Below are 24447 nucleotides of genomic sequence, written 5' to 3' on the forward strand. Positions count from 1 at the left end.
AACAGCAAATGTTTCAAAGACTGCATTTCTTAATGAAATAAAATTAATATTTCAAGGATAGGAGCAAACAACGTCCAGTGAGCTCACCGGGACATGAATGCTACCGGCAGATGATTGCAGATGCACAACAATGTACGATTTAAAAAGTTTCAAATGGGGTCACGGTCCACCAAAGGGTTGGATCCCTACCCTGCAAAACCTTACTCTGCAAGAGCCTCCCCCCTTCCCAACGGTCAGATCACAAACTGCATCACTGATCAACAACCTTAGATAGCATTTAAAATATGTTATATATATAATATATATATATAATATATATATAAGGTCAGGGGGATCAAGAGAGAAAGGGCCCTGGCACGTCATACCCCCACTGACCTTTGATGGACAGACCTTTGCAGACAGCCGTCTGCGGTTGAGATCTGCCAGTCTGAAGGCTGGCAACACGCCCAGGCCCGTCCTGCTCTTCTCTGGCTGATTGTTCATTTAAGAGTGAAATGTCTCTTTCTGAGCTCTAGGCCAGGCTTCCTGGTCCAGTCATAAATCTCCATCAACACATTTAGAACACAGGAACCGCTCTGAAGAGACCCGCTTGGTCCCATCCTGAGCGCTGCTTCCAAGATGAGTCCCAGTGAACTCAGGTCCATTCAGAACCGTTGAGGAGCAGGCAGGGGTGTGGCCTCTTGCTCAATGTGGCCTGCAGGTTGGACTGCAGACACGGAGGATCAAACCCAGAAGGCTTCGACTGAGTGTCCCACCCCCGCTGGTACACGGCCCTGCCCATATGAAGGCTGATACAAACTACAATAAGGTGTCAGTCTGTCGGAAGCCGAGATACAATCACGGGACATCTCCTCCAAAGCCACTGATAAATGCTTGTTTCGTAAAAATGTGTTTCAGCCTGAGTTGGAAGACTTTGACATTTACATTGTTTGGGGGTTGAGCACTGTAGGAGGAGGTACTACTCCTGTGGCTATGTCTTATGGTAATATGTATTTTCAAGCAAGTATGCGTTGTCAAGTCTGTACATTATAATCAGCGATGTCGTGTTTGAAATGCAACACACACAGTGGGTATAACTATAAGCAGTGAGAAGCCTCACCCTCTCTCAGACCCATTCAGAGATCCATCCCTTTGTGGTGCTGCTTCCCTCTCTGTGTTGTCGAGATCTGAGGTTGAAGCAGAGTAGAACCTACACAACCTGATGGTGAGCTTTTTCTGCATTCCCCTATTATCTTAGAATCAGTGGGCCAGATAGCATAGATTGAAGATCACAGAAGACATACTAAGACATTTAAAACAAAAAATATATATTTTGGATTCACAGATATATTAAATACAGATTCATGGACTTCTTGTGAATGTATGGACCAGAACAAGAGGAGAGTCGAGTGAGTTAATGAGAGAAAGAGGAATGACACAAAGTACAGTACAGGTGGGAATCAACCCCCGCGGTCTGGAGAAGATGCATCGCCTGGTGGAGACCTAGTCTCTCGTCTCGGCGTGTGGACATTGTCAGGACTTGAGGACTCACTCGTGAATCAGAATCGGTCGATGCAATAGTGACGCAAAGCGGTGATGAGCCTGTGTGCGTCCGGAGGAGCCCTGGTGGTCCCCCGGGACCCCCCACCGGGGGGCGGAGCTGGAGGGGGGCTCTCCAGGCGCTCAGGAGCTTCTCACACTCTGCGTTGGCAAAGCAAACAATGGCTGGCGGAGAAGTTCTCCTTTGAAAAAGGAGGAGAAAGGAGGTTAGAGGAGGAGTTGCTGGTGAATAATTGATGGGGGCTGAGAGGGATATGAGTTTAGTTAATGTGCCCGGCAGCGTGGCTCAGAGAGCCTCTCAGCTATTCCCCCCAAGGTCCTAAAGCCTGGCAGGAGACACGCGTTAGGGACAGATTCCGCTGTCTCGCTCTGTCTTTCTCTCTCCATCACTCCCTATACATCTCTTCATGTCCCTGTTTCTGCCTCCTCTCATTGTCCCTTTCTCTCTATCCATCGTTCTACCTCTATCGCTCATGTATCCCTCTCTGGATCTACAAGTCTCCTCTCTACCTGTCCTTCTCTCTCTCTTTGTATCTAGTGTTTTTTTTTAAAACACATTATAACTCTGTGTGTATGCATGGATGTGTGTATTTGTGTTGGTGGTTGTAACTGTGTTAGGGTGGGTGTGTTTGTGTGTATTGCATGTGTGTTTCTGTATGTGTGTGTGTGTGTGTGTGTGTGTGTGTGTGTGTGTGTGTGTGTGTGTGTGTGTGTGTGTGTGTGTGTGTGTGTGTGTGTGTGTGTGTGTGTTTCTCAGCAGCTGGGTGTCCTCTGGCAGCCATGTTGTATCAGGCCTGAGTGTGTTTTCTGTGAGCAGTAACAGAGTGCTGCTGTCAGCCAGCCCACATGCTCTCTATAAGCACCCGCAACTCTCTCTGCAAACAAACACCTTCTTTCATTCTACTGCAGTGTGGGGATGCTGCATGTCTTCATGTCTTCACAATGCATGTCTTCATGATGTCATGATGCATGTCTTCACAATGCATGTCTTCATTTCTTCATGATGCATGTCATCATGTCTTCATGATGCATGTCTACATGTCTTCATGATGTCATGATGCATGTCCTCATGATGTCATGATGCATGTCCTCATGATGTCATGATGCATGTCCTTAATGATGTCATGATGCATGTCCTCATGGTGTCATGATGCATGTCCTCATGATGTCATGATGCATGTCCTTAATGATGTCATGATGCATGTCCTCATGGTGTCATGATGCATGTCCTCATGATGTCATGATGCATGTCCTTAATGATGTCATGATGTATGTCCTCATGGTGTCATGATGCATGTCCTCATGATGTCATGATGCATGTCCTTAATGATATCATGATGCATGTCTTCATGATGCATGTCTTCATGATGTGATGCATGTCTTCATGATGCATGTCTTCATGATGCATGTCTTCATGATGCATACCTTCATGATGCATGTCTTCATGATGCATGTCTTCATGATGCATGTCTTCATGATGCATGTCTTCATGATGCATGTCTTCATGATGCATGTTTTCATGATGTGATGCATGTCTTCATGATGTCATGATGCATGTCTTCATGATGCATGTCTTCATGATGTGATGTATGTCTTCATGATCTCATGATGCATGTCTTCATGAAGCATGTCTTCATGATGTGATGCATGTCTTCATGATGTCATGATGCAATGTCTTCATGATGCATGTCTTCATGATGCATGTTTTCATGATGCATGTCCCCAGTCATTAATCCTGTTGAAAGACAAACACCCTTTCCAGGTCACCTTGGGATGTGCCAGCCCATGTGCGGTGCTCAACAGCACTACCTCAGCCACTAAAAGAGGTTTCCAGCAATGTCTAAGAACCACACATTTGGACTCCTACTGAAATGTATCAGACATCCTTCAGTAAGAGGATCCGACCCCAGACAGAGCAGGAGCATCCACACAGATGTCAGACCTGGCGCCTCACCTGGGCAGTTTGTGGATCTTTTGTCTAACGGGAGGAGGTGAGTGACAGCTCTGACAGACAGAATGGTTAAGAGTTCCTTCATTCTCCTGCAGTGTGGGGATGCTGCATGTCTTCATGTCTTCACAATGCATGTCTTCATGATGTCATGATGCATGTCTTCACAATGCATGTCTTCATTTCTTCATGATGCATGTCATCATGTCTTCATGATTCATGTCTACATGTCTTCATGATGTCATGATGCATGTCCTCATGATGTCATGATGCATGTCCTTAATGATGTCATGATGCATGTCCTTAATGATGTCATGATGTATGTCCTCATGGTGTCATGATGCATGTCCTCATGATGTCATGATGCATGTCCTTAATGATATCATGATGCATGTCTTCATGATGCATGTCTTCATGATGTGATGCATGTCTTCATGATGCATGTCTTCATGATCTCATGATGCATCTCTTCATGATGCATGTCTTCATGATGCATACCTTCATGATGCATGTCTTCATGATGCATGTCTTCATGATGCATGTCTTCATGATGCATGTCTTCATGATGCATGTCTTCATGATGCATGTTTTCATGATGTGATGCATGTCTTCATGATGTCATGATGCATGTCTTCATGATGCATGTCTTCATGATGTGATGTATGTCTTCATGATCTCATGATGCATGTCTTCATGAAGCATGTCTTCATGATGTGATGCATGTCTTCATGATGTCATGATGCAATGTCTTCATGATGCATGTCTTCATGATGCATGTTTTCATGATGCATGTCCCCAGTCATTAATCCTGTTGAAAGACAAACACCCTTTCCAGGTCACCTTGGGATGTGCCAGCCCATGTGCGGTGCTCAACAGCACTACCTCAGCCACTAAAAGAGGTTTCCAGCAATGTCTAAGAACCACACATTTGGACTCCTACTGAAATGTATCAGACATCCTTCAGTAAGAGGATCCGACCCCAGACAGAGCAGGAGCATCCACACACATGTCAGACCTGGCGCCTCACCTGGGCAGTTTGTGGATCTTTTGTCTAACGGGAGGAGGTGAGTGACAGCTCTGACAGACAGAATAGTTAAGAGTTCCTTGGAAACTCAGCGGCTAAAAGTGACACCTGTCTAGCGAGGAAGACTCTCAGAGTTAAGACAACAATCCCCTCACTTCCTCTCGGTTGCAGCATATCCGTCTCTCTCCTCTGTCTCTCCTCCAACCCCCACCCCCACCACCTTCCCCTCTCCCACTTCTGTCACATTATCTCCAGCTGGTTAGCCCTACATTGGGGGCTGTCAGACTGCATTTGGAGGTGGCAGAGTGACAGGCGGACTGATGGCTGCTGAAGGGTCCCCTACTCCACCAGTAGCCCCAGCTCCCAGGCACCGACACACACTCCGAGGGCCCCGCAAGACCCACATTGCTACGCTATCGCTAGTGAGCTTATATCGAGCATCCGTAGCAGAGAGAGAGAGCGATACGGAGAGAGAGAGAGAGAGAGATGATAGGGTGAGAGTCAGAGGGAGAGAGAGAGAGAGGGAGAGAGAGAGAGAGAGAGAGAGAAGGAGAGAGCCCAGAGACAAAGATACAGATAGAGACAATTACAGATATATGTGGAATCTAAGTCGTGAGCGAGAGAGGGTGAGAGAGGTGTTTAGAAATAGATAAAGAAAAATAGAAAGAAAGAGAAATGAAAGGTAGAAGGCAATAAACAAACAAATACAAAAGAAAGGAAGAAGGTGCGAGTCAGAAGAAAGGAGAGATGGATTTGGAAGAGGTCGGTAAGTCATTAGTAAAGAGACAACCGTTCAAGAGGAGAAACAGTGAACCTGTCAAGCAGGCCTCTGGAACCAACGGTATAGACTCAATATATCAAAAAAACGCACTGCTACCTCACTGACCTCTTGACCATCCACCCTCTGGTTTCAAACGCGTCTCTCAGTTGGGAGCCTCCACCGACAGACTTCAGACCAATCATAATCAACGTGGCTGCCACTACCACTTGAACACTTTACACTACACTTTACATTTTACCATACCTCATCACTTATCATTACTCATTACTTATTACCACTGTTTTAGTCTCTTTTATTATTACTTAGTTTATTTTATTTGTTTATTATTATTTATTATGTGATCTATGCTGCTACTTGTTTTTATTTTTGCTTCTCTTTATTTACTTTATCTTGTATTGTTGCTGCTATGTGGCTGTTGAGGAACCAAGCCTAAGAATTTTACTCTTGTGTACTCGTACAATAAGATGCAATAAAAGTAATTCTGATTCTGATTCTGATTCTGATAATGACTACTTAAAGTATGCAAATGATATGCAGACTGAACGCACTCCAATCTTTTCCAATGCTAATACTGTGTTGTAGTGCGAAAGTCAAACTTGTGCTGGTAGAGGATTGTTAGAAGCGTGTGAAGGGGGCATTCACAGGGATTTATATCTGCATCTGTGGAAAAAAGACTGGTAACAGGACATTTTCTCCGGGTGAAACCTTTTGTGCCATGTTTTATTTGTGATGCGAGATTTGAGGGCGAATTCTAAATGAATCCTATTCTATTTTGACATGAACAAATTGATACTAAGGTCTTCTAAAACGGCAAATAAAAAGAGGGCTTGGATATTTCATTTTCCTCATCACATTTTCAGAGCAAATTGAGAAATGCAATTTTCGATGTAAAATTAAATACAAATGTTTTAATCCATACAATGTGCCATAATCTGACCTCATCAAGTCTGGACATTTTTTTAAGGCCTAAATTATAAACATTTTAAAACAACTTTTTTTATTTTCGAATGTTTTTAACGTATTCTCAGTAAAAGTAAAAATGCTGAAAATAATACCTTGAATTATTTGAACGCATTGATATTAACTGATATTTAATATCAATTAATAGCTTTCGTATAATGTACTTAAATTATTACCAAATAAAGTACATAAAGTAAATAAGTCAATAAAATAAAGTACTCCACGGATATCTGCATACTCCCCATATAAGGGAGTCCTATACGGGGAATTATTTCTTACTTAATCAAATGAAACGAACCATAGGGTTTACAGGCCTATGACCAAACAACTTCAACCTAATTCTGATTCATGTCTATTTATTTGAAACCCATGGGTATCACCAGGGGATCGAACCTGTGCTAATATTGTTCCACTCCACACAGAGGCGCGGCGGAGGGGGCGGAGAGCTGGCTGCGTAAAAGCTTGTGCGTAAAAGCTGCAGGCGGCGCTGGGAGTCGATATAAAGCCCCCCCGCTGCCGCCCCCGCGCTCCCACTCCAGCGGGACGCGCAGCACTCCCGTCGCAGCTTTTACGCACAAGAACCCGCAGCCAGACGCACCGAGGACGTACCACAGCCAGACGCACCGGGGACGCAGCGCGCCGCGGTCCAGGTATGTTGGAACAACTACTAAGATTACGCACTATTAATGACGACAACCATGTTTGATTTATCTTTGTTTATGTCAACACATACGACGTGTGATGGAATGTGTTGGCGTGAGGAAATACCGCTTTAAACTGTGCCTTTAGTGTCGGAGGAAGGAGGCCTTTGGGACCGTTTTGTTTTACGAAGAGAAGGCTACTTTTCTTAGTATAAAGATTATTTTGGATCTTCTAAATTAAACCTATAAATGTATTTGTCAAAACTGCTTGTTTTACATGCTGGTAATGTGTGCAGGAAAGCCAGGCCCTGCTAATTAAGGTCACCATTAAACCCCACGTTCTGGCTACGATTTATAAATTGTATCACATTTGTTGTGCACATCAAATGAATTATCAAGAGAGATATAATTTGTACTCATTTAATAATTTAATATGACATTTTGTAATGTGTTGGATACTTAATATTTACATAACATTATATGTAGCCTAATTATATTTAATGTTTTATATTTTAGAAATTAAATTTGTTACAAGCACAACCTGCAAAATTTCTTCAGTTGCTCAAAAGTTCAAATCTAGAGTGAGATTTAAGTCTGCCATAAAGCGTCTAACAGTTTGCCAGGATCACAAGATCACATGTTCATTAGAACCATTTGAAACCTGACATTGATCATCATGTCTAATCCCAGCTAATCCTCTCCCTCTGCTCCCCCTCCCCAGAAGCAGACCACCACGCCACCCGCTCCCCTGCCCAGAAGCAGACCACCACGCCACCCGCTCCCCTCCCCAGAAGCAGACCACCACGCCACCCTGCCCTCCGTACGGCCGTCTTAGGTAAGCCCGGCCCACCTCCCCGTCCCTCTGTGTGTGACCTGATCCCAGCAGGGGGCTAGGCTGAGATGTCGCTATAGATCCAACAGCACCACGGCTTGTCTCACTGAGGGTAAATCGATGCTTGTAGTGGTTTAACCATCTGAGCAGAAACCCCCGCAGACCCCTGCCTATGGGCCGGGGCGCTGCGGTTGTTACGTAACTCATCAATGCTTTTAACATTTAGCATTTAGCCTCCTCGGTTGAAACAATAGATGACATGAACGATCATCGACCCACAAGGCTAAAAACAGGGCCGGGGGGGCCCGGGCCCCGGGCGGGGGCTTTCAGCGGTCAGGGAGCCGATCACAGGGGGGGAGAATATGATTTTTATTGATTGGTTCTTAATAGCAACTGTAAGTCTCCATTATGAGGCAGAGAGCAGGGATACGGCCTCGGGGAAGACAGGACGGCCAACCGACACAAACGGGACACTTGTGTAGGGCCAATCGGAGGAGGAGGGGAACCAGGAGCCCTTCATTTCAGAGCTTGGAGAACCAGGGAGAGCTTGTCAAATAAAGGAAAAGCATGACACTCTCAGTTGTCAAATGCAGACGAATAGGGTTTCATCCGATAGCTTTTCCTCAAATAGCATTTTCACTGAACAACTTGAAGGACACCCGAGTAAATAGACCCCTCACAGCAGGGGCTTCAAAGAACACAGCTACCTCCTCTTCTCTCTGTGGGGAAGCTCAGGGCTGTGCTCCCAGTTAAACAACATCCTAATGCATCATTTATCGCTTTGAATTCAATAGAAAAACATTTCTATTGGGAAATGTTACTTATATTTTATGTATGCTTTTTAACTAAATTAAAACCTAGAAATTATCGTGATTATTTTCAATATGTATTTTTAAACATTTACTTAGATGTAGATTCAAGCCAATAATAATATTAAGTGTGAAAATACACAGTATATGACATTTATATAGAAATATATATTCAAATATATAAGTCAAAATATAATATAATATATAGTGTAATGTCAAATTTTGCTGTTTATCTTTATGTTACAATGTTTCCACAAATATAAAAGTATGTAAAAGTATCTCTCACCTCTAAAATTATGGATAGATCGGTAATGAAATTGTAATTAAAATATAAAAAAAATCAGAAAAATAATAGTCATTTAGGAGACACTTCAGAACGTGGAAGGTCCTCAAAACCTATTCTCTAATTTCTCCCTATGAGTATTAAGTATTTATCAAACATCAAATTATTAGAAAAAAAACGGTTATTGGACAACTAAATATGTTGACATCTTAAAATGGGTTTTGACAAAGTTTTAGAATTTGATATTTAGTGATATTTGAGAGCCCTGTCAGATCCCCAGACGAGGACTCACAGCACTTTAACTAAACCTCTGTCCAAAGTGGAGCTTAGCAGGCTCTCCTTACCCTGGGAGCTCAGAGGAGCAGATGAAGTCGGGTGAAGCACTGTGACCCAGATCCACGCCCGCCACTAATGATGCCCCATGGGCGCCTCATTAAAGACCCAGGCTTCAGCCCGCTCTCCATGCCCGCCCAGGCCTCCCCTTCCCTGGCCGCACCGCGCCTGTAGCCGGCCTCCAGGGCTCCAGGCCTTAACGTCAGGGTCCCGTGAGCGCAGCCCCTCTGATCCAGGTGCAGAGCCCCGTGGGCCCCGGCCCAGACCCCCAGCCCAGGGCCTGCTGGGTCCGGCGGGGCCCTGAGTTTAATGAGGAGTGGCAGGTAAAGTGGGTGGTGGTTGTTGGGTCGGACCCCCAGGGGGGATAAGGGCCGGGATCCACCCGTGGAGCACAAATAGGAGGCTGACACTTATTACCGAGCGCCATGTGTCAGCCATTACACCCTAGTACACACACCTTAATGCTCGGTGGTCTGCAAGGCTGATGTATTCTCTTTTAAGGCACAGCCCATGAACATGTTTTGTTGAGAAGATAACAAAACACATTACCCTAAACCACTTGACCCTTTATTGAATACATATTTATTTCCGTTTTGCAGGACTTTTGGAGGAGACATTAAGTTAGCCCTTGTTCACAAGAGCCAGGGGGAGCCATGTCTAAAGAGGATGGGTGTAAGGTCGCATCTGTCTGCAAGCACAAGGAACGCAAGCCCAAGAAGCCCCACTACATCCCCCGGCCCTGGGGGAAACCCTACAACTACAAGTGCTTCCAGTGCCCCTTCACCTGCATGGAGAAGTCTCATCTGTACAACCACATGAAGTACAGCCTCTGCAAGAACTCCCTCTCGCTGCTCATAGAGTCCGATTGGCCCTACAAGAAGGGCAACATCCTCCACCCTGACCAGCTGCGCCCTCTCCAGCATGCACATGGGCTCTTCAAGCCACAGAAGGACGAACAGGGGCAGGGGACAGAGCCTGAGGAGAAGCCCAGGCAGGGGGGTCCCTTAGACGAGGAAGGGGAGGACCCAGAGAGTCAAGGAGGAGGAGGAGAGGAGGCAGAGCTGGGAGGAGGAGTGGATGGGGCAGAGCTCACAGGGCTAGCAAAGGACAACTCTAGCAGGTGTCAAGGTCTCACACAGGGTACCAAACACCCTGTAAGCCGGCAGGAATCAGAACTCCTCATGGCAGACATGTTCTCCCTAGAAGACCAGCTTCTGAGGGCCCGCTCGGTGGAGGTGGAGGCCCAGTTGAAGCAGTACAAGCTGTCCAAGACCTGCCTGACGGCCCCCGGTCTGCTGTCCGAGCACTGGAGGCTGCTGACCATGAGCCACACCAAGGCCAAGGCCGAGGGCATCCAGTCCAGGATGGGAGGCTCCATCCCTTGCTATCCTCCCCCGCCCAATCTCCTGGACTACCAAGACCCCACCGGGCTCAACCTGTCCCTGCTTGGGGTGGGCTACCCCATCAGCCCGGGCCTCTTCTCCTACATGAATGCTGCTGCTGCTGCTCCCAGCTTAAACACCCCCACCCACGCCCAGATGGCGGATCAGCTCCCTTTCCTCGCCTCTGCCGCGCAGCTCATCCACCCCTCCTCTGGCGTCCACGCTCACCCTGACCGGACCCTGCTAGCGCCACGCCTCTTCTACCCTTTCCTCTGTGAGCACAGCCTGGGAGCGAACACATTCGGGAATGGTGATGCCAGCAAGGGGATGAAGGTCCCCACCAGCAGCACATCCGGCAGCGGCCTGACCAGCCGGCTGCCCAGTTACCCCTCTAAGGTCAACCTATGGAAGGTCCCCGCAGTCCGGCCAGGGGCCCACCAATCGGCCCCTCAGGCCGGCTGGGTCTCTCCCCAGAGGGAGGGTCCTGATCAAGGTTTCAGGTCGGGGGAGAAGCTGACGTCGGCCACCAGGGAAGGTAGAACTGGCTGGGGCCTCAAGAGGCCAGGGGCCCTGCAGGGGATGAGTGAGGCCCCTGTGGAGAAGCGGCCTGCCGTGGGATTCGGTCTGGAGATGATTAAGAACATACAGAACTCTTCCTCTCCAGCTGACAGGCTTCTTTTGCACAGCAGGTAAGAGTCATTACTATCAATACCAAATGTAAACCACATTATATGATATTATATATATATATATATATATTATATTTAAGTATTGTCCGATCATTCTCTAAGGTTGTATTTGTAAAACTGCTAACCTTGCTTCATTCTGAATCATGTTCCTACTCTGCACTTTGTTTCTAAAACTAGGTTGTGCACCTTGCCTTTTCTAGTTTGTATGCACATTTTGAACTTGGATGCTCTGCCTGTTCCCTCAGCTCCCAAGGGGCCCAGCTTGTGTCCCGGCCGGTGGAGGCGTGGCAGGACGACACCCCTCCTGGCCCCAATATTGAGCCGTCCTCCCGGGCCGGCTGTGGGGAGGACCACAGATCCGACCGCACCACGGGCAGGACAGCGGGGCCGGTGGCCGGGTCTTCCCAGTCGGTGGCTGGGCTCCTGAACGACCTCTCCAAGGCCCTGCAGGAGTACCAGGAGGCGGAGAGGAAGATCTCCCACCTGGACAAGGATGACCTCCCCGCCCAGGGTCACCTGTGGGAACACCTGAGCACCATCCGCAGCGAGCTCTTCCACATCCACCGGGCGCTGGAGCAGACGGCGTCGCACAACGAAGGACCCCTCGACCTGTCCGTCAAGAGGGAGCCCGACGACGCGCCGGCCAACCACAGCAGCACCGACGACGGCAACAACACCAAAGACATCTCCCCGGAAACCGAAGAGGAGGAGGACGACACGGAGCAGAAGGAGGAGGAAGAGGAGGAGGACGAGGATGTGGTGATCGAGAGCGAGAGGAAGGCCATCAAGGCTTCTCTGGAGTGCCGGACAAAGTCTCTGGACATGCTAATCAAGATGAGTCAGGCCTGTGTCCCCGCGCTGAGCGGCCAGGGGGAGGGCTTCCCCGGGGGGTTCGGTCTGAGACCCGGTCCGGCTGAGGTCCTCTGGCCGGGCAGGACCACCAAGTGTGAGGCCGACTCCAGCGTGCTGCTCTGCCCCGACGGACGGCCGCTGGTGTCCCACATCCCCCCCTGCTCGGCCCAGGCACCGAAGAGGCCTCCGTCTCTACAGCGCCCCCCTAGCCCTCTGCCCGCCACTGACTCCTAGGAACCCCCCGGGACTTCCAGCACCACCACCACCGCATCTGGAGCACCATCTCCAGCCTTGGTTCTTGCTCTTTCCTCCTCGCTTCCTGTCACACTTTGCACCTTACGAGACGAAGGAAGAAGTCACGTCTGAACTGAAGAACTAATCAACTAAATGTGAAAGTCTGGTTGTCCACGTGGGATGATCTGGAACGTTGGCTTCCCCATTCACACGATCATGATAATATCACGATAAATGTTGAAAGGAAATACATCATCAAAATCATTTATAACTCTGTTGGCATACTGTTTAAACTAACGTGTACATTTTGTATTTATTTGATTCATGTAAGTAAACCGTTTTCAAAGATCGTTGTATTGTTTTATATGCAATGTCATGTTGGATTGTATTATTGCACTTGATACAATTGTACACACTACCTTAAATAAACCATTATAGAAAATATTTGATGGAATCTTTTTGTTCTAAATTGAAGTTTATTTTATTATTAACAATAATTATAAACAAAAATAAAATCCTTCTAAAATTCCCAAATAATATTATCGGAACAATTGTCCAAAATGACAAAAAAATCATGTTACAATATCTTGTAACCGCCGTCATCCACAGGTCTGACAGACAGACAGAGCTCTGAACACACAGATCAAAGGTCAGCCCACCAGCGGTATCCGACCCCCTCCAACACACTGGGTGGACGGAGGTGAAAGGTGAAACCATCCCCAGACTCAGCAACTTCCCCTGGAAGTTTCCAGGCGCCACCTTCCCCTGGCCTGGTCCAGACCTCAGGCCCCAGACCTGCTTCTGAAAAGGTCAGAACCTTTACCTTGGATCTCCACGCCTGCCAGGGGGACAACAACGGCGGAGGCCCCCTGCTGGCCCTGCTCCTCCAGGCTCCCCTGACACCCAAAGGTCAGCTGCCAAAGCCAGAGCAGCAGCGAGAATCATCTGGTGAGGGTGAGGGCGCTGGCTCCCTCGGCCATTGGAGGACATGCAGGCCTACCAGCCGGGGTTCCAGTGCAATGTGCATTTTGAATGCATGTAGGCCCTAATCCTACGTTTGTATGTATTCTTGTTCATATTCTCGCACATCATGGCTGTCGTTGAGAACTTTAGTAGTTTGTTCCAATTGAGGTCAGAGAGAGGCGTTGAAGTTTATGATTGATGCCAAATTAAAAAAAAGAATGCCTTGGTGCACAAGGAAATTAATCTATGGAGCATGAAAAACACACAAGACTGATAAATAATGTTAACAGATTAGGATCAATTTGCACAGAAGACAGATTTCTGAGATACTTTCAACCGGACTCGGCAAGAGCCAATAGAGGGTGGAGCATCCCTCGGATTGGCTCCAGTCTTTTGAACATTTTAAGGCCGTGGCCATATTTGGAAATAAATTGCCGTCCAGCCGAGGGCGGATATTCAATGTAAACACAACATGAATATCAGGATGGTCTCTCGCATAGATGCCAAACAATATGGACACAGCATCTGTGAATTCCTCGGAAAGGGCATTATGGACGTAGCCATGCAGAAACAATCCGTATTTGGTACATTGGGAATACCTTGCAGCAGTCTATGGCCAACACCACTTAAAGGTGCAGTGTGTAGGATCTAGCGCCATCTAGCGGTGAGGTTACAGATTTCAACCAACTGAAAATCCCCCTACCTAACCTGATCCCTCCCTTTCCATCGACGCAAGAGAGCTGCGGTGTCCTTTACAGGCCTTTAGGCAAACCAAAAAGTAGGCAAGTCTCATGGGATGAGGTTCCTTAATAGATTTATAAATAGTTAGTTATTTAGACTGTAAATCTATAGGTCAAATCTTACAAGTAAGACAGCGATCCTAAGATAAGACGATTAGATGTGGCCCTCTCTAGAGTTGTTGGTTCTGGGCCGCCGTAGAAACATGCAGGGCCTCACAGACAGGAAGTCATGCTGCAGCTCGGCCTCAACAGTCTTGTTAGCTCCGCCCTCAGCTAAAGCCACTGGTTATTTATAAACCATTACTTTTATGTAATCCAATGACTTAGAGTCACCCACATCCAAACAGGGATACTTTTTTTCATCAATTCAAAGTTGATGTTTTTAGTCGTCCAGCAAAGTTTGATGAACACATAGGTTTTTGTAAATGTGGAACTGCTGCTTAAAGAGATTATCCAGGATAGATCAGGAGTGCTCTTTCCATCTTTGTTGTTTAATTGCTGATCTGTGTCGGGCTAACTTTGACAACCCAGTAGATATCTGAGGCGAGGTAAAGAAAGAAGTCATGCTTAATCATTAAGGATGTTCCCTCTGCTTAAAATCATCAAATCACACACGCATTGCTCTTAGAGCTTGCCTTATCTTAAAGTCGCCCTATCTTAACTATTAAAGCCTAATCCAGTGTTCAATGATGAGGATTGAAGCCCTTTGAGACTGAGATGCCCCGCCCAGGCGAGACATATTATACAAACTGAGATGGTTCTCAAGCATCAGTCATTAAACACCAACACTCAGCAGCAGAAGCAAGACTAAATGTTTTTTAAAGGCTAACGCTAACACACACACACACACACACACACACACACACACACACACACACACACACATTGCATCTTCACAACATTAAAGGGCTACAACCAGCATTCTGTAACATGGTGATTTTCTGTCTGATTCGGGAGGTGATGTGAACCGCCTCTTAACATGGGGAGGTGAGGTGTTTGAGGTGAACCTCCTCTTAACAGGAGGTGAGGTGTTTGAGGTGAACCTCCTCTTAACAGGAGGTGAGGTGTTTGAGGTGAACCTCCTCTTAACAGGAGGTGAGGTTTGTTTGAGGTGAACCTCCTCTTAACAGGAGGTGAGGTGTTTGAGGTGATCTCCTCTTAACAGGAGGTGAGGTGTTTGAGGTGAACCTCCTCTTAACAGGAGGTCACCCACACAAACACACACACACACCAGTCAAGACTAGTGACCTCGGTGTCCCGGTTCCACTGAGGATCAAGGAGTCTGAGATCCAGGCCCTGTGGCCGGAGGCCGGCTCGCTGCAGGATGAGCTGCAGTCTGCTCTCAGAGTCCGAGGCAGCCTCCTGTTGGTGCCCCTGAAGAGATGCCAGACAGTCGCCCCTCTGCGTACACACGCCTGCACACGCGGTTGTGCAGAAACCCCTTCTTGATGTGGGAGGTACAGGGCCAGGAGCTCAGAAGGGCTCTGATTGGGGGGTAGAGGAGGAGGAGAATGAGGAGCAGATGAGATAAGAATGAGAGTCCTGAAAAGAGAGAGAAGAAGAGAGCGAGATTCAAGAAAATAAAATAAACAGCCAAAAAACCCTCTGCGTTTGTGGCATCGAGGCCCCTGTGGGTAGAGCAATGATGAAGATGTGTGCATGAGATTGACAGGCAGGATGGAGGCCCCCCCAGACAGTCTTCTTCAGGCAGGGCCCGCTCAGGTGCTCACAGGGTTCGTTACCATTGTCACTAACTCTTAGTGTGTATGCAACACCGATCTGGAACAAACTTCCAGAACATCGGAGGTCTGATTCACACTTTATTCTTTTAAAATCAGGGACGTTTTTTTTTTTGCCGCAGCTTTTAACAAAAATGTATCTCTGCACTACATTTGTTCTCATAGCATCTTAATCTTTATCTCTTGTATTTTACATTTGGCCTTTTCATTATCTTCTAATGATCATCCTTTTCATGTTATTTCTTCCTTACTGAAGCAACAAGAATGGCCTTGTGTTTGTAAGATACTATATAAATAAACTTGCCTTGTCTTGTTCATATAGTTTGTGTGTATGAGCCAACATGGGGGCCCCAGATGTCTAATTCATAATATGAATATTGGTAATAAATTCATTTTATTAATATAACATTTTCCCAGCCTTTCTCATTTTGTGCTTAAATGAGCTGGGCGATTTGAAAAGCCCCCAGGTTAATGCTAACATTGTCGAGATGGCTATCAGCCAGGGTTTTCCCCTCCGGGCCGCTCCACTGTGACCGGTGGGTTCAAGCAAAAAAAAAATCCAGGCGATCCACCGAGAACGACCCTCAATAAGTGTGCGAAACAGCTTGTTTGCCCTCAAACTTTATTCCCGTAATAGTGTGACGTCAGAATGTGCAGTGGCATGTAACCATATTCTAGTCGTCCCCCCAAATGCAATTATTAACGCTAAAAAAGCATGATATGGGATCTTTAACTCTGAAGTATTCCACCTTCTCTACTCTCAGTCTGTGAGCGTGGGAAGAGGCATGTTAACGCTAAATACTGACACTGCCTTCCAATCAATTAAAGGGGTGATATTACACCACCAGTTGTGAGTGTGACTAGCCATTACAAGTCGTTTGAAAATCTGCCTTTTTCTGTGTTTTAGTGACGAAGTAGGAGTGTCCACCTAGATGTATGTTGTATAGATCAGCAACATTTGTCTTGTAATGGCTAATTACACTCACACCTGGTTGTATAATAGGGGCCCTTTAAAAAGCACACCTTCCTAAAACTGCCCTCTCAACTAACTGAAATATTACTCTGCCCTCCGCACAGAGAAGGGCACTTAAGTTGCAGATTGGAGCATGAGCAGTGGCGAGAATGCACAGAATCTAAACTTGTGGATTTGTTTGTTTGTGGGCTCTATGGGAGATGTTACCTAGCCATGGGGGTTCATATGTGCTCACCTTGGTTTGGAAACATAGCGCTCTGGGAGCTGCTCAAGCCTCATGTGGAAGATGATGGATGTCAACGGCTCCCCGAAGGCCCAGTATCACAACTCGTCTACACTGTCAGAGGGGGAGTTGAACTAAAATCATGGCTGATTTATTAAAAACAAAGACAATGCCAACGATAACCTGGGCTCTTAAAACCCATCGCTTTAACAGAAGTCTGTTTAAAGAGATACTCTTGTCCTTGGTTTTACGGATGTGATCTTTCACACAAAGAGTTGGAAAAAAATTATGTTGGTAACATAAACTAATATTTCAAAAGACTTTATTTGCGTTACATTCAAACAAAAATAAAAAATATTTATATCAATTTCATATATTCTTTATAGAGCTTGTAGGCTAAGCAAAGTACAAGTTTTAAACAAAAACGGAAAAAAGTTTTTTGTGTGTTGCATACATCTTATGTACAAAGCTTGATTTGAATACTATACAGTGGGAATTAATTATTACTTAATTATTTAATGTCAGTTAAATAGCTGCACAGGTTTCAAGAACATGTCGCTCAGTTGAGGCACAAACAATATTGAAATGAATTTTAAAATGAAGAACATTGTGTCCGAGCCCATGGCTGGAGGACAGCAATGAGGGAAAACCAGTTTGATCTGGACATGAAGCTGGTAGGACCGGCCAAGCTAAGCTTATTAACATCCCAGTTTAAGATAGGCCTTAAAAAGGCCTGGTTTAAGGTAAAGCTGCTCGTGATATAGGGAGATATCTGTAGATGTAGCCAGCATGCTAGCGCCCTATGCAGTGCTAAATATCATGGTTACACACTCTCTGAAGGTTTCTCAAAGCAAAACAAACTACAAACTACTTAACTCATCCCTGGACGACGATAAGTGGGGAGGAGCAAACGTATGTCAGCATGGTTTGCTGATCAAAAGGTTTGGTTGCACTGTAGAAGTTAGCTTGAAGTCACGAAACAGTCAAAAAGTCTAAAAACAAACAGCTTCCTCAAGCAGGCCAGAGGTAAGTGCAGTCGTCCAATTTGCTGTAGCAAGGCCAACTGCAGAAAACCAATTAGAAACGGTGCAATCATACAGATACCACATTCAATTAACCATAGACGGCCAACCACAAAGCCTATCCAAACACAGCCAATCAAATAATGTTAAAGCCCAGCCCAACACGCACCTCCCCATGGAGCCACTAGATGGCGCCACAGTGAAACTCAGAATAAACTACAGCAGACAACTCCTGAATCCACAGCCAGCCCAGCTGCTCCACAACCGGCACATTAAAAACACTTCAGAACTACAAACCACTGGAACCCAACACAAGGTATTACAGCAGGTACTGGTTACGTTCCTACAGAGAAAATATATATATTATTCATAGTGTATATTGCTATACGTTTTGGCTTTTTGTCACATCTGTGTACTAATAATAAAATGCCCCGTGGCATGCCAGAGGGGAGACTATAATGGGAGAACATTTCAGAATATAGATTACATCCAAGAAAAAGAAAAAAAACAACACAGGTTTATGTAGAGATTTAAATCGAAATCGAAGGCTTTAGGTCCTTTTCAGCAAATAAAACAAAAACGGGAGAGTCAGGAAGAGACCAACTACTTCCTGTGTGTCTTGTCTCCCCTTGCTGGTTGGGAGGCCAAAAAGCAGCCTTGAAGCTGTGAGTATTCAGATCTTCTTGGAGTCTTTTGCCTCAAACAGCTTCATCCTCTCCTGGACGGTCAGTCCTTCTTTGAGGCTCTGGAGGAGAGAGAGCAGAGGGCAGAGGAGGAATCAACCCAAACCTGCTGCTTCATGAGGAGTTCTAAAGTGGGCATGGATTCAGTTAGCTTTCAAACACAGCTCTTTTAGATTCTTATACTAATAATGTACATTTTAAAGATCTTAAACCAAATAGGTCAAAACTCTAAGAATGGATCTGAAAACAAGACGTATAGGTTAACAATACCAGTCCTTAATAAGCAAAATGTTGACCTTTTTTTTAATTCAGAGATTTTTGGTTTGTCATAAGCAAACCAAAAATAAACCATCTTCAACCTCAAAAATACTGGTTGCCTCAGTGCCCTACCGTAAGGCAGATATACACACGTTTTAACCTGTCATCCCCATGGTTACGAACTACAGCAATTTTGTACTACTTCTTTAGTACAGTTGTGGTGTATGAGGGTTATAACGAGCGATGTTGTTTATGAAATGCGCTACACACAGTGGCGTTAAAATAAAGAAGTTGAACCCTCATTCAGAGGAGGGTTCAACACGTCCACACACACACCGCCCAGACAGAGCTTCACACACACCGCCCAGACAGAGCTCCACAGGTAAACCACGTGAGGTATTAGCACGTGGGTTTTAAACATATTACCACATTTAAAAACAAAGAAAAGGGTTTGGTTTCACATGTCCTTTAAAATGTTATACAATTTAGCATATTAGTGTACGTGTCTGAACATCCTGAATATTTTTACTACACGTTTCCCTTTTACTCTTAATGTTTTTACACAACTTACATTGCGTACACATTACATTTCCTCTCTCTCGATAATCAATAATATATTATCAAGAACCCAAAAACTAAAAACTAAAAAGGATAAAACCAAATAAATAACATGCATTTCTGTGTGTCACTTCAAACAGCAGCATAGAGACATACATAAACGCAGCTCACTAAACATCAGTGCTCCAGCAGTGTTTGCTGCTGGTTTCTAAAGTAGCTATAGGGTGGTTTTGATGTAATTATGATTTATCACACAATAATAGTAATTTCACCGCTATGAAATCTATCCAAAACCGTTGGTAAATATCTGCCAAATTGTTTTAAATTTTTAATTTTGTATATGGAAATCTAAACGCATCCTGATTACTATCCTGATGATGTAGGGAAACTAATTAAAATAAGGTAGCCTAGGCTTGGACTACTGCTTATCCTAATGGTCACAACCTTATCTAACACATACTTAAAAGGGAATTTTGTCATTATTGATCTATCATCGTACAGCGAGCAAATGATCGTACAATACAATAATTATCGTACATATGGCAACCGGGGACCACTGGTCTAGAGACATTCTGCACAGCTTTTGAAGAGCTGGCAATGAGAGAGGGCATGCAGGGGGAGCTTGGGGCAGCATGCTCATGCTGCTCACTACTAATTCACACTAGCCCATGCTACGTCATGTTAGTTCATGCTACATCATGCTCATTTATACTAGTTAATGCTACACCATCATAGTTCAATGCTACTTCATGCTACTTCATGCTAGCTAATGCTACACCTTGCTATACCTACAGCATCTCTTAGCAGGGCGGGGGAGGGGGGTCAGCTATCCCAAGAGACCTGTTCAGTGATAGACTGGCAGACAGCACACATAGCAGGTCATGAGAACAGGAATATTCACAGCGCGCCGGACAAGACGTGCTCACCATCACATGGATAGGGTGCACTATCGCGTAGATCCTCCGTTAAAAAACGAGAGCAACAAGCCCTACCCAACGAAGTTTGCGCCCCAGTCCAGGGGGCTTTTATCGACATTTACAATGACTGCAAGTTGGACATAAAGTGAGTAAGGTTAAGAAACCTTGATCAGATTTAACTTTGTGACATCGTGCCCCGAACACTCGTCAAATGATGAGGTTAGCGGTGGTTGCCAAGCAACCATTCATCATGTCAACCATGGGCGACATGATCCTCTGAAAAATCATCTCCCCCTCATCGAAGTAGCAGAGACATTTCAACAGAAATGGTACTTAAAATAGTGCCATTCCTTAAAATAAAAATAAAAATAAAACAATGTCTACATATTGATCTGTATAATGTACTAATATTTGTCCCAATAAAAATGTAAACATAGAAAATAAAAATAGAGAAAATGATTGTGTGTTTTCTGGAGTTGTTTGGGGATAATATAAATAGGGCTATATATGTTCTGATATTGTTTGTATTCATCCACTCCTACCTTGGAGCGCACTCCCCTCAGCTGTTTAGTGAGCGGCGTTCGTTCCTTCTTCAGGAAGTCTGGAGTGCTCTTTGACTTCATGATGTCTACGAGAACAAACCAAGCCATCATTAAACCCGCGTGCTGTATACTAATTAAAAAAAACCCTCGTTACTGCAAAATAACGTGAAAAGAAATCATGTGAAAGTCATGAAAATCAACTGTAAAACCAATTTAAGTAAATTTCATTCATATAAAATCAAGTTAAAGTAGAGTAATCAACAGAAATGCAAAAAGAATGTACACATAATGTTGAGTAAGAATTTGAAATCCCTTTCACTGGGAAGACTGGAACCTGTACACATTTCCATTCAACCCAGTATAAGTTATTGGCTGACCAGGGTTCTTATTTATTTGGTAGCTAGCATTAGCATTGAGCTCTCACCGTATCCAGGGGCAACCGTCCCGTCCACCTTCCTTTCGCCCAGCGCTTCCGTGGCAACCAGGAGCTTCTCCTTCAGTTTGCCGATGTCACAGTCTGCCTTGGCCTTGACGATGCTCAGCTCTGTGTAAATGTCTTTGTACTTATCACTGGAATACTTCTTATCCTGAGAGAGAGAGAGAGAGAGAGAGAGAGAGAGAGAGAGAGAGAGAGAGAGAGAGAGAGAGAGAGAGAGAGAGAGAGAGAGAGAGAGAGAGAGAGAGAGAGAGAGAGAGAGACAGAGCGAGAGAGAGCAATTAGACTGCAGTAGATAACAAGACGATTTAGCAAACAACATTTAACATTAAACATTTAACAAAATAAATGGATAAAAGGAGAACTCTAATATCTTATTGAGTCGTGTGTGAGTCAAAATATTCAAGGTCTGGGTCCCTGAAGGGTCAGGGTCAGGGGTCAGGGTTCGGGTCTCTAAATGCAGGGTCAGGGTAAGGGTTAGGGTCAGGGTGTCTTACTCTGAGAGCGGACTGCAGCTCATCCTTGAGGGAGTGGATCTCCTGCTTCAGGTACTGGATCTCAGACTCCTTGATCCTTAGGAGAACCTGGAGACAGAACCTGGTCAGCATTCTCAGAGGGACTGAGCAGTGGGCCTCCAGTGTGCACACACACACATGGCTAAGGGAGCTTTGGACTGTACCTCCAGCTCGTACAGGTCCTTGCCGTGGGTCAGAGGTGAAAGGTCGGTCTGTCCACTGAAGCAGGAGCGAATCTTCATGATCTCATCTGTCAGCCGGTTGTTCAGCTCCTGCAGAACACACAGCATTAAACACGCGCACTGCGGAAAGCTAGGGGTGTGTGTGTGTGAGACTGTGAACCTGTGTGTGTGAGAGAGCGGGAGTGAGAGCGAAAGAGAGAGTGAGAGTGTGTGTGTGTGACAGTAGTCACGTTTCCATCTAAAAAGGTGAAGCAAATCTTTAGAAAGTTCGCAAAAAAATAATTTGAATTAGGTGCGTTTCCATCAAGTGGTTGGAGTGGAAAACTTCACACATTCCAGGGCTTGTCGTATCCGTAAAAGTTGTACCTCTTCAGCGGTCCACACATATCTATTTTTCACATTGGCCATCTGTTCCATGGACGTATTTAAAGGATACATTGTACATATTTATAATTCGAAATTCGTCGCAGCCTTTATACCACAGATACTATAGGGTCTATAGCATATAACCGCGTTTTCTGATTACAGTTTAATGCATTTTCCACAATTTACCAGCTCTCGTTTTGAAGGCTGAAGAGACAATTTGACTGGAATTCCTTAGGTGTCCATATATCAGGGATTAATGGACACGGTATAATTAAAGGATATACAAACATAGACATCCTATATCATATATATGTATGATATAGGGTTTCTATGTATACAAACGCTTAAAAATATATATATATTGACGCTACAAGTTGATGTCGGCAGGGTTGCTTTGGCCAATCGTTATGCGGAAATCGGAAAGACGTTGTCAGTCCTGTGTGTTCAATGTTCGCTATGTCACAGCTGTTTCTAAAAGTGTGTTTCCATCTCCCATTTTGCGCATTTACTCTCTTTAGCATAAGTCAAAAACCACCTCAAGCGAGCAGAAAAACCTTTTTGCAAATTAGAGCATTTTTATGCAAATGTTGGTGTTTCCATCACCGTTTACTGAGTCGTACTTCAAAATTTGCATAAAAGCAGAGGGATGGAAACACAGCTTGTGTGTGTGTTTGACCTGGTTGTGCGAGTTGAGCTCCTGGTTCTCTCGCTGACACTGGCGCAGGGCGTTCCTCTCGGCCTCCAGAGCCTGGGCCAGGTGGGCGTTCTCCAGACACTTCTGGCTGTACTGCTCCGACAGCACCTCCAGCTCCCTGTGGATGGACTGCAGCTCCGCCCTGCGCGCACACACACACACACACACACACACACACACACACACACACACGTTGCATCTTTAAAGTCCTTAAAGGCCTTTTTGAGAATTCTTGGTGATTCTCTGTCTGAGTCAGATTCAGGAGGTGAGGTGGACCTCCTCTTAACAGGAGGAGGTGAGGTGAACCTCCTCTTAACAGGAGGAGGTGAGGTGAACCTCCTCTTAACAGGAGGAGGTGAGGTGAACCTCCTCTTAACAGGAGGAGGTGAGGTGAACCTCCTCTTAACAGAAGGAGGTGAGGTGAACCTCCTCTTAACAGAAGGAGGTGAGGTGAACCTCCTCTTAACAGGAGGAGGTGAAATGGTCCTCCTCTTAACAGGAGGAGGTAAGGTGTTTGAGGTTTGGTGTTTGGGCTGAGCCTCCTTGTATTAAGGAGGTGTTGGAGGAGAACCTACTCGTATTGAGAGTGCAGCTGGTCGATGTCTGAGTTGAGGCCACTCAGAGCCGGCCGCTGGGTCTTCTCCAGGTCCTCCTTGTGGGCGTTCTTCATGGCTTCAATAGCTGAAGGCACAAAACACCTGACTTAAGTCACTTGTTGACAGCTCAGAAACCAGTTATAACAGTTTATTATAAACTATGATAACTGTATAATAACTAGTTTTAATGGTTAAGAACTAGTATAACACCTTATAATGACAACAGTTAATTAATCAAGTATAGCAAACTACACTTTATTAACCAGTCGTATAGGTTTATTATCCAGGAAATCATAGCATTTCATTCACTAATCATAACGTTTATAAACTCATTTTAATAGTGTATCTTCCATTAAATTGACTGTGCTTGAAAAGCAAGGTTTCGTAACCATTGGCAACACAGCCTTTTTATGATTATTCATAATTCCATGTCAAGACAATTTCATTGGTTTAACTTTTTTATCAAAAAATAGGTTATCTCTACCTTTCTTATTGATGCTAGGTCTTCGATGTGCATTGTAGATCTTTCTTATTGATGCTAGATAGAGGTTGTTTTGGGTTCACTGAGTTTTGGGTTCAACGTTGAGTCATGTTGCGTAAAGTGGTATCGGGTGGTTGTATTGGCAAAGTTTCAGTTAGTACATGAGCACAGCATCAGGCCAGAGTCTGAGTACTGGTCATCCCTACCCGCAGGTCAGTTTTTAATATAGTTTTTAATATAGTTTAGTTATAT

General features: G+C 45.2%; 2 protein-coding genes across 5 annotated transcripts in view; one reads left to right on the forward strand and one right to left on the reverse strand.

Annotated features, from left to right (window-relative positions):
- Window positions 1–9803: 9803 nt before the first annotated feature.
- On the forward strand, window positions 9804–12307 carry prr35 (proline rich 35; the record flags this gene model as incomplete). Its single annotated transcript, XM_079756349.1, has 2 exons — window positions 9804–11221; window positions 11467–12307. 2 exons carry the CDS (start codon window positions 9804–9806, stop codon window positions 12305–12307), a joined length of 2259 nt encoding a protein of 752 aa, XP_079612475.1.
- Window positions 12308–17250: 4943 nt separating this feature from the next.
- Window positions 17251–24447, reverse strand: part of LOC307090114 (myosin phosphatase Rho interacting protein) — a 51471-nt gene continuing 44274 nt past the window's right edge. For 3 of the 4 annotated variants that reach the window (XM_079756660.1, XM_079756658.1, XM_079756657.1), the window contains 7 exons: window positions 23694–23799; window positions 23101–23260; window positions 22041–22148; window positions 21859–21945; window positions 21350–21512; window positions 20926–21011; window positions 17251–18712 (listed from right to left, as the gene is read on the reverse strand). In XM_079756660.1, the coding sequence (XP_079612786.1) occupies window positions 18641–18712; window positions 20926–21011; window positions 21350–21512; window positions 21859–21945; window positions 22041–22148; window positions 23101–23260; window positions 23694–23799 (782 nt within the window). In that variant the 3' untranslated portion in view covers window positions 17251–18640. Of the gene's footprint in view, window positions 18713–20258; window positions 20322–20925; window positions 21012–21349; window positions 21513–21858; window positions 21946–22040; window positions 22149–23100; window positions 23261–23693; window positions 23800–24447 lie in introns of all 4 variants that reach the window. The other variant, XM_079756659.1, reaches the window with a different exon arrangement.

This window comes from Pollachius pollachius (genome assembly GCF_949987615.1).
Source record: "Pollachius pollachius genome assembly, chromosome: 19".
NCBI classification, from domain to species: Eukaryota; Metazoa; Chordata; class Actinopteri; order Gadiformes; family Gadidae; genus Pollachius; species Pollachius pollachius.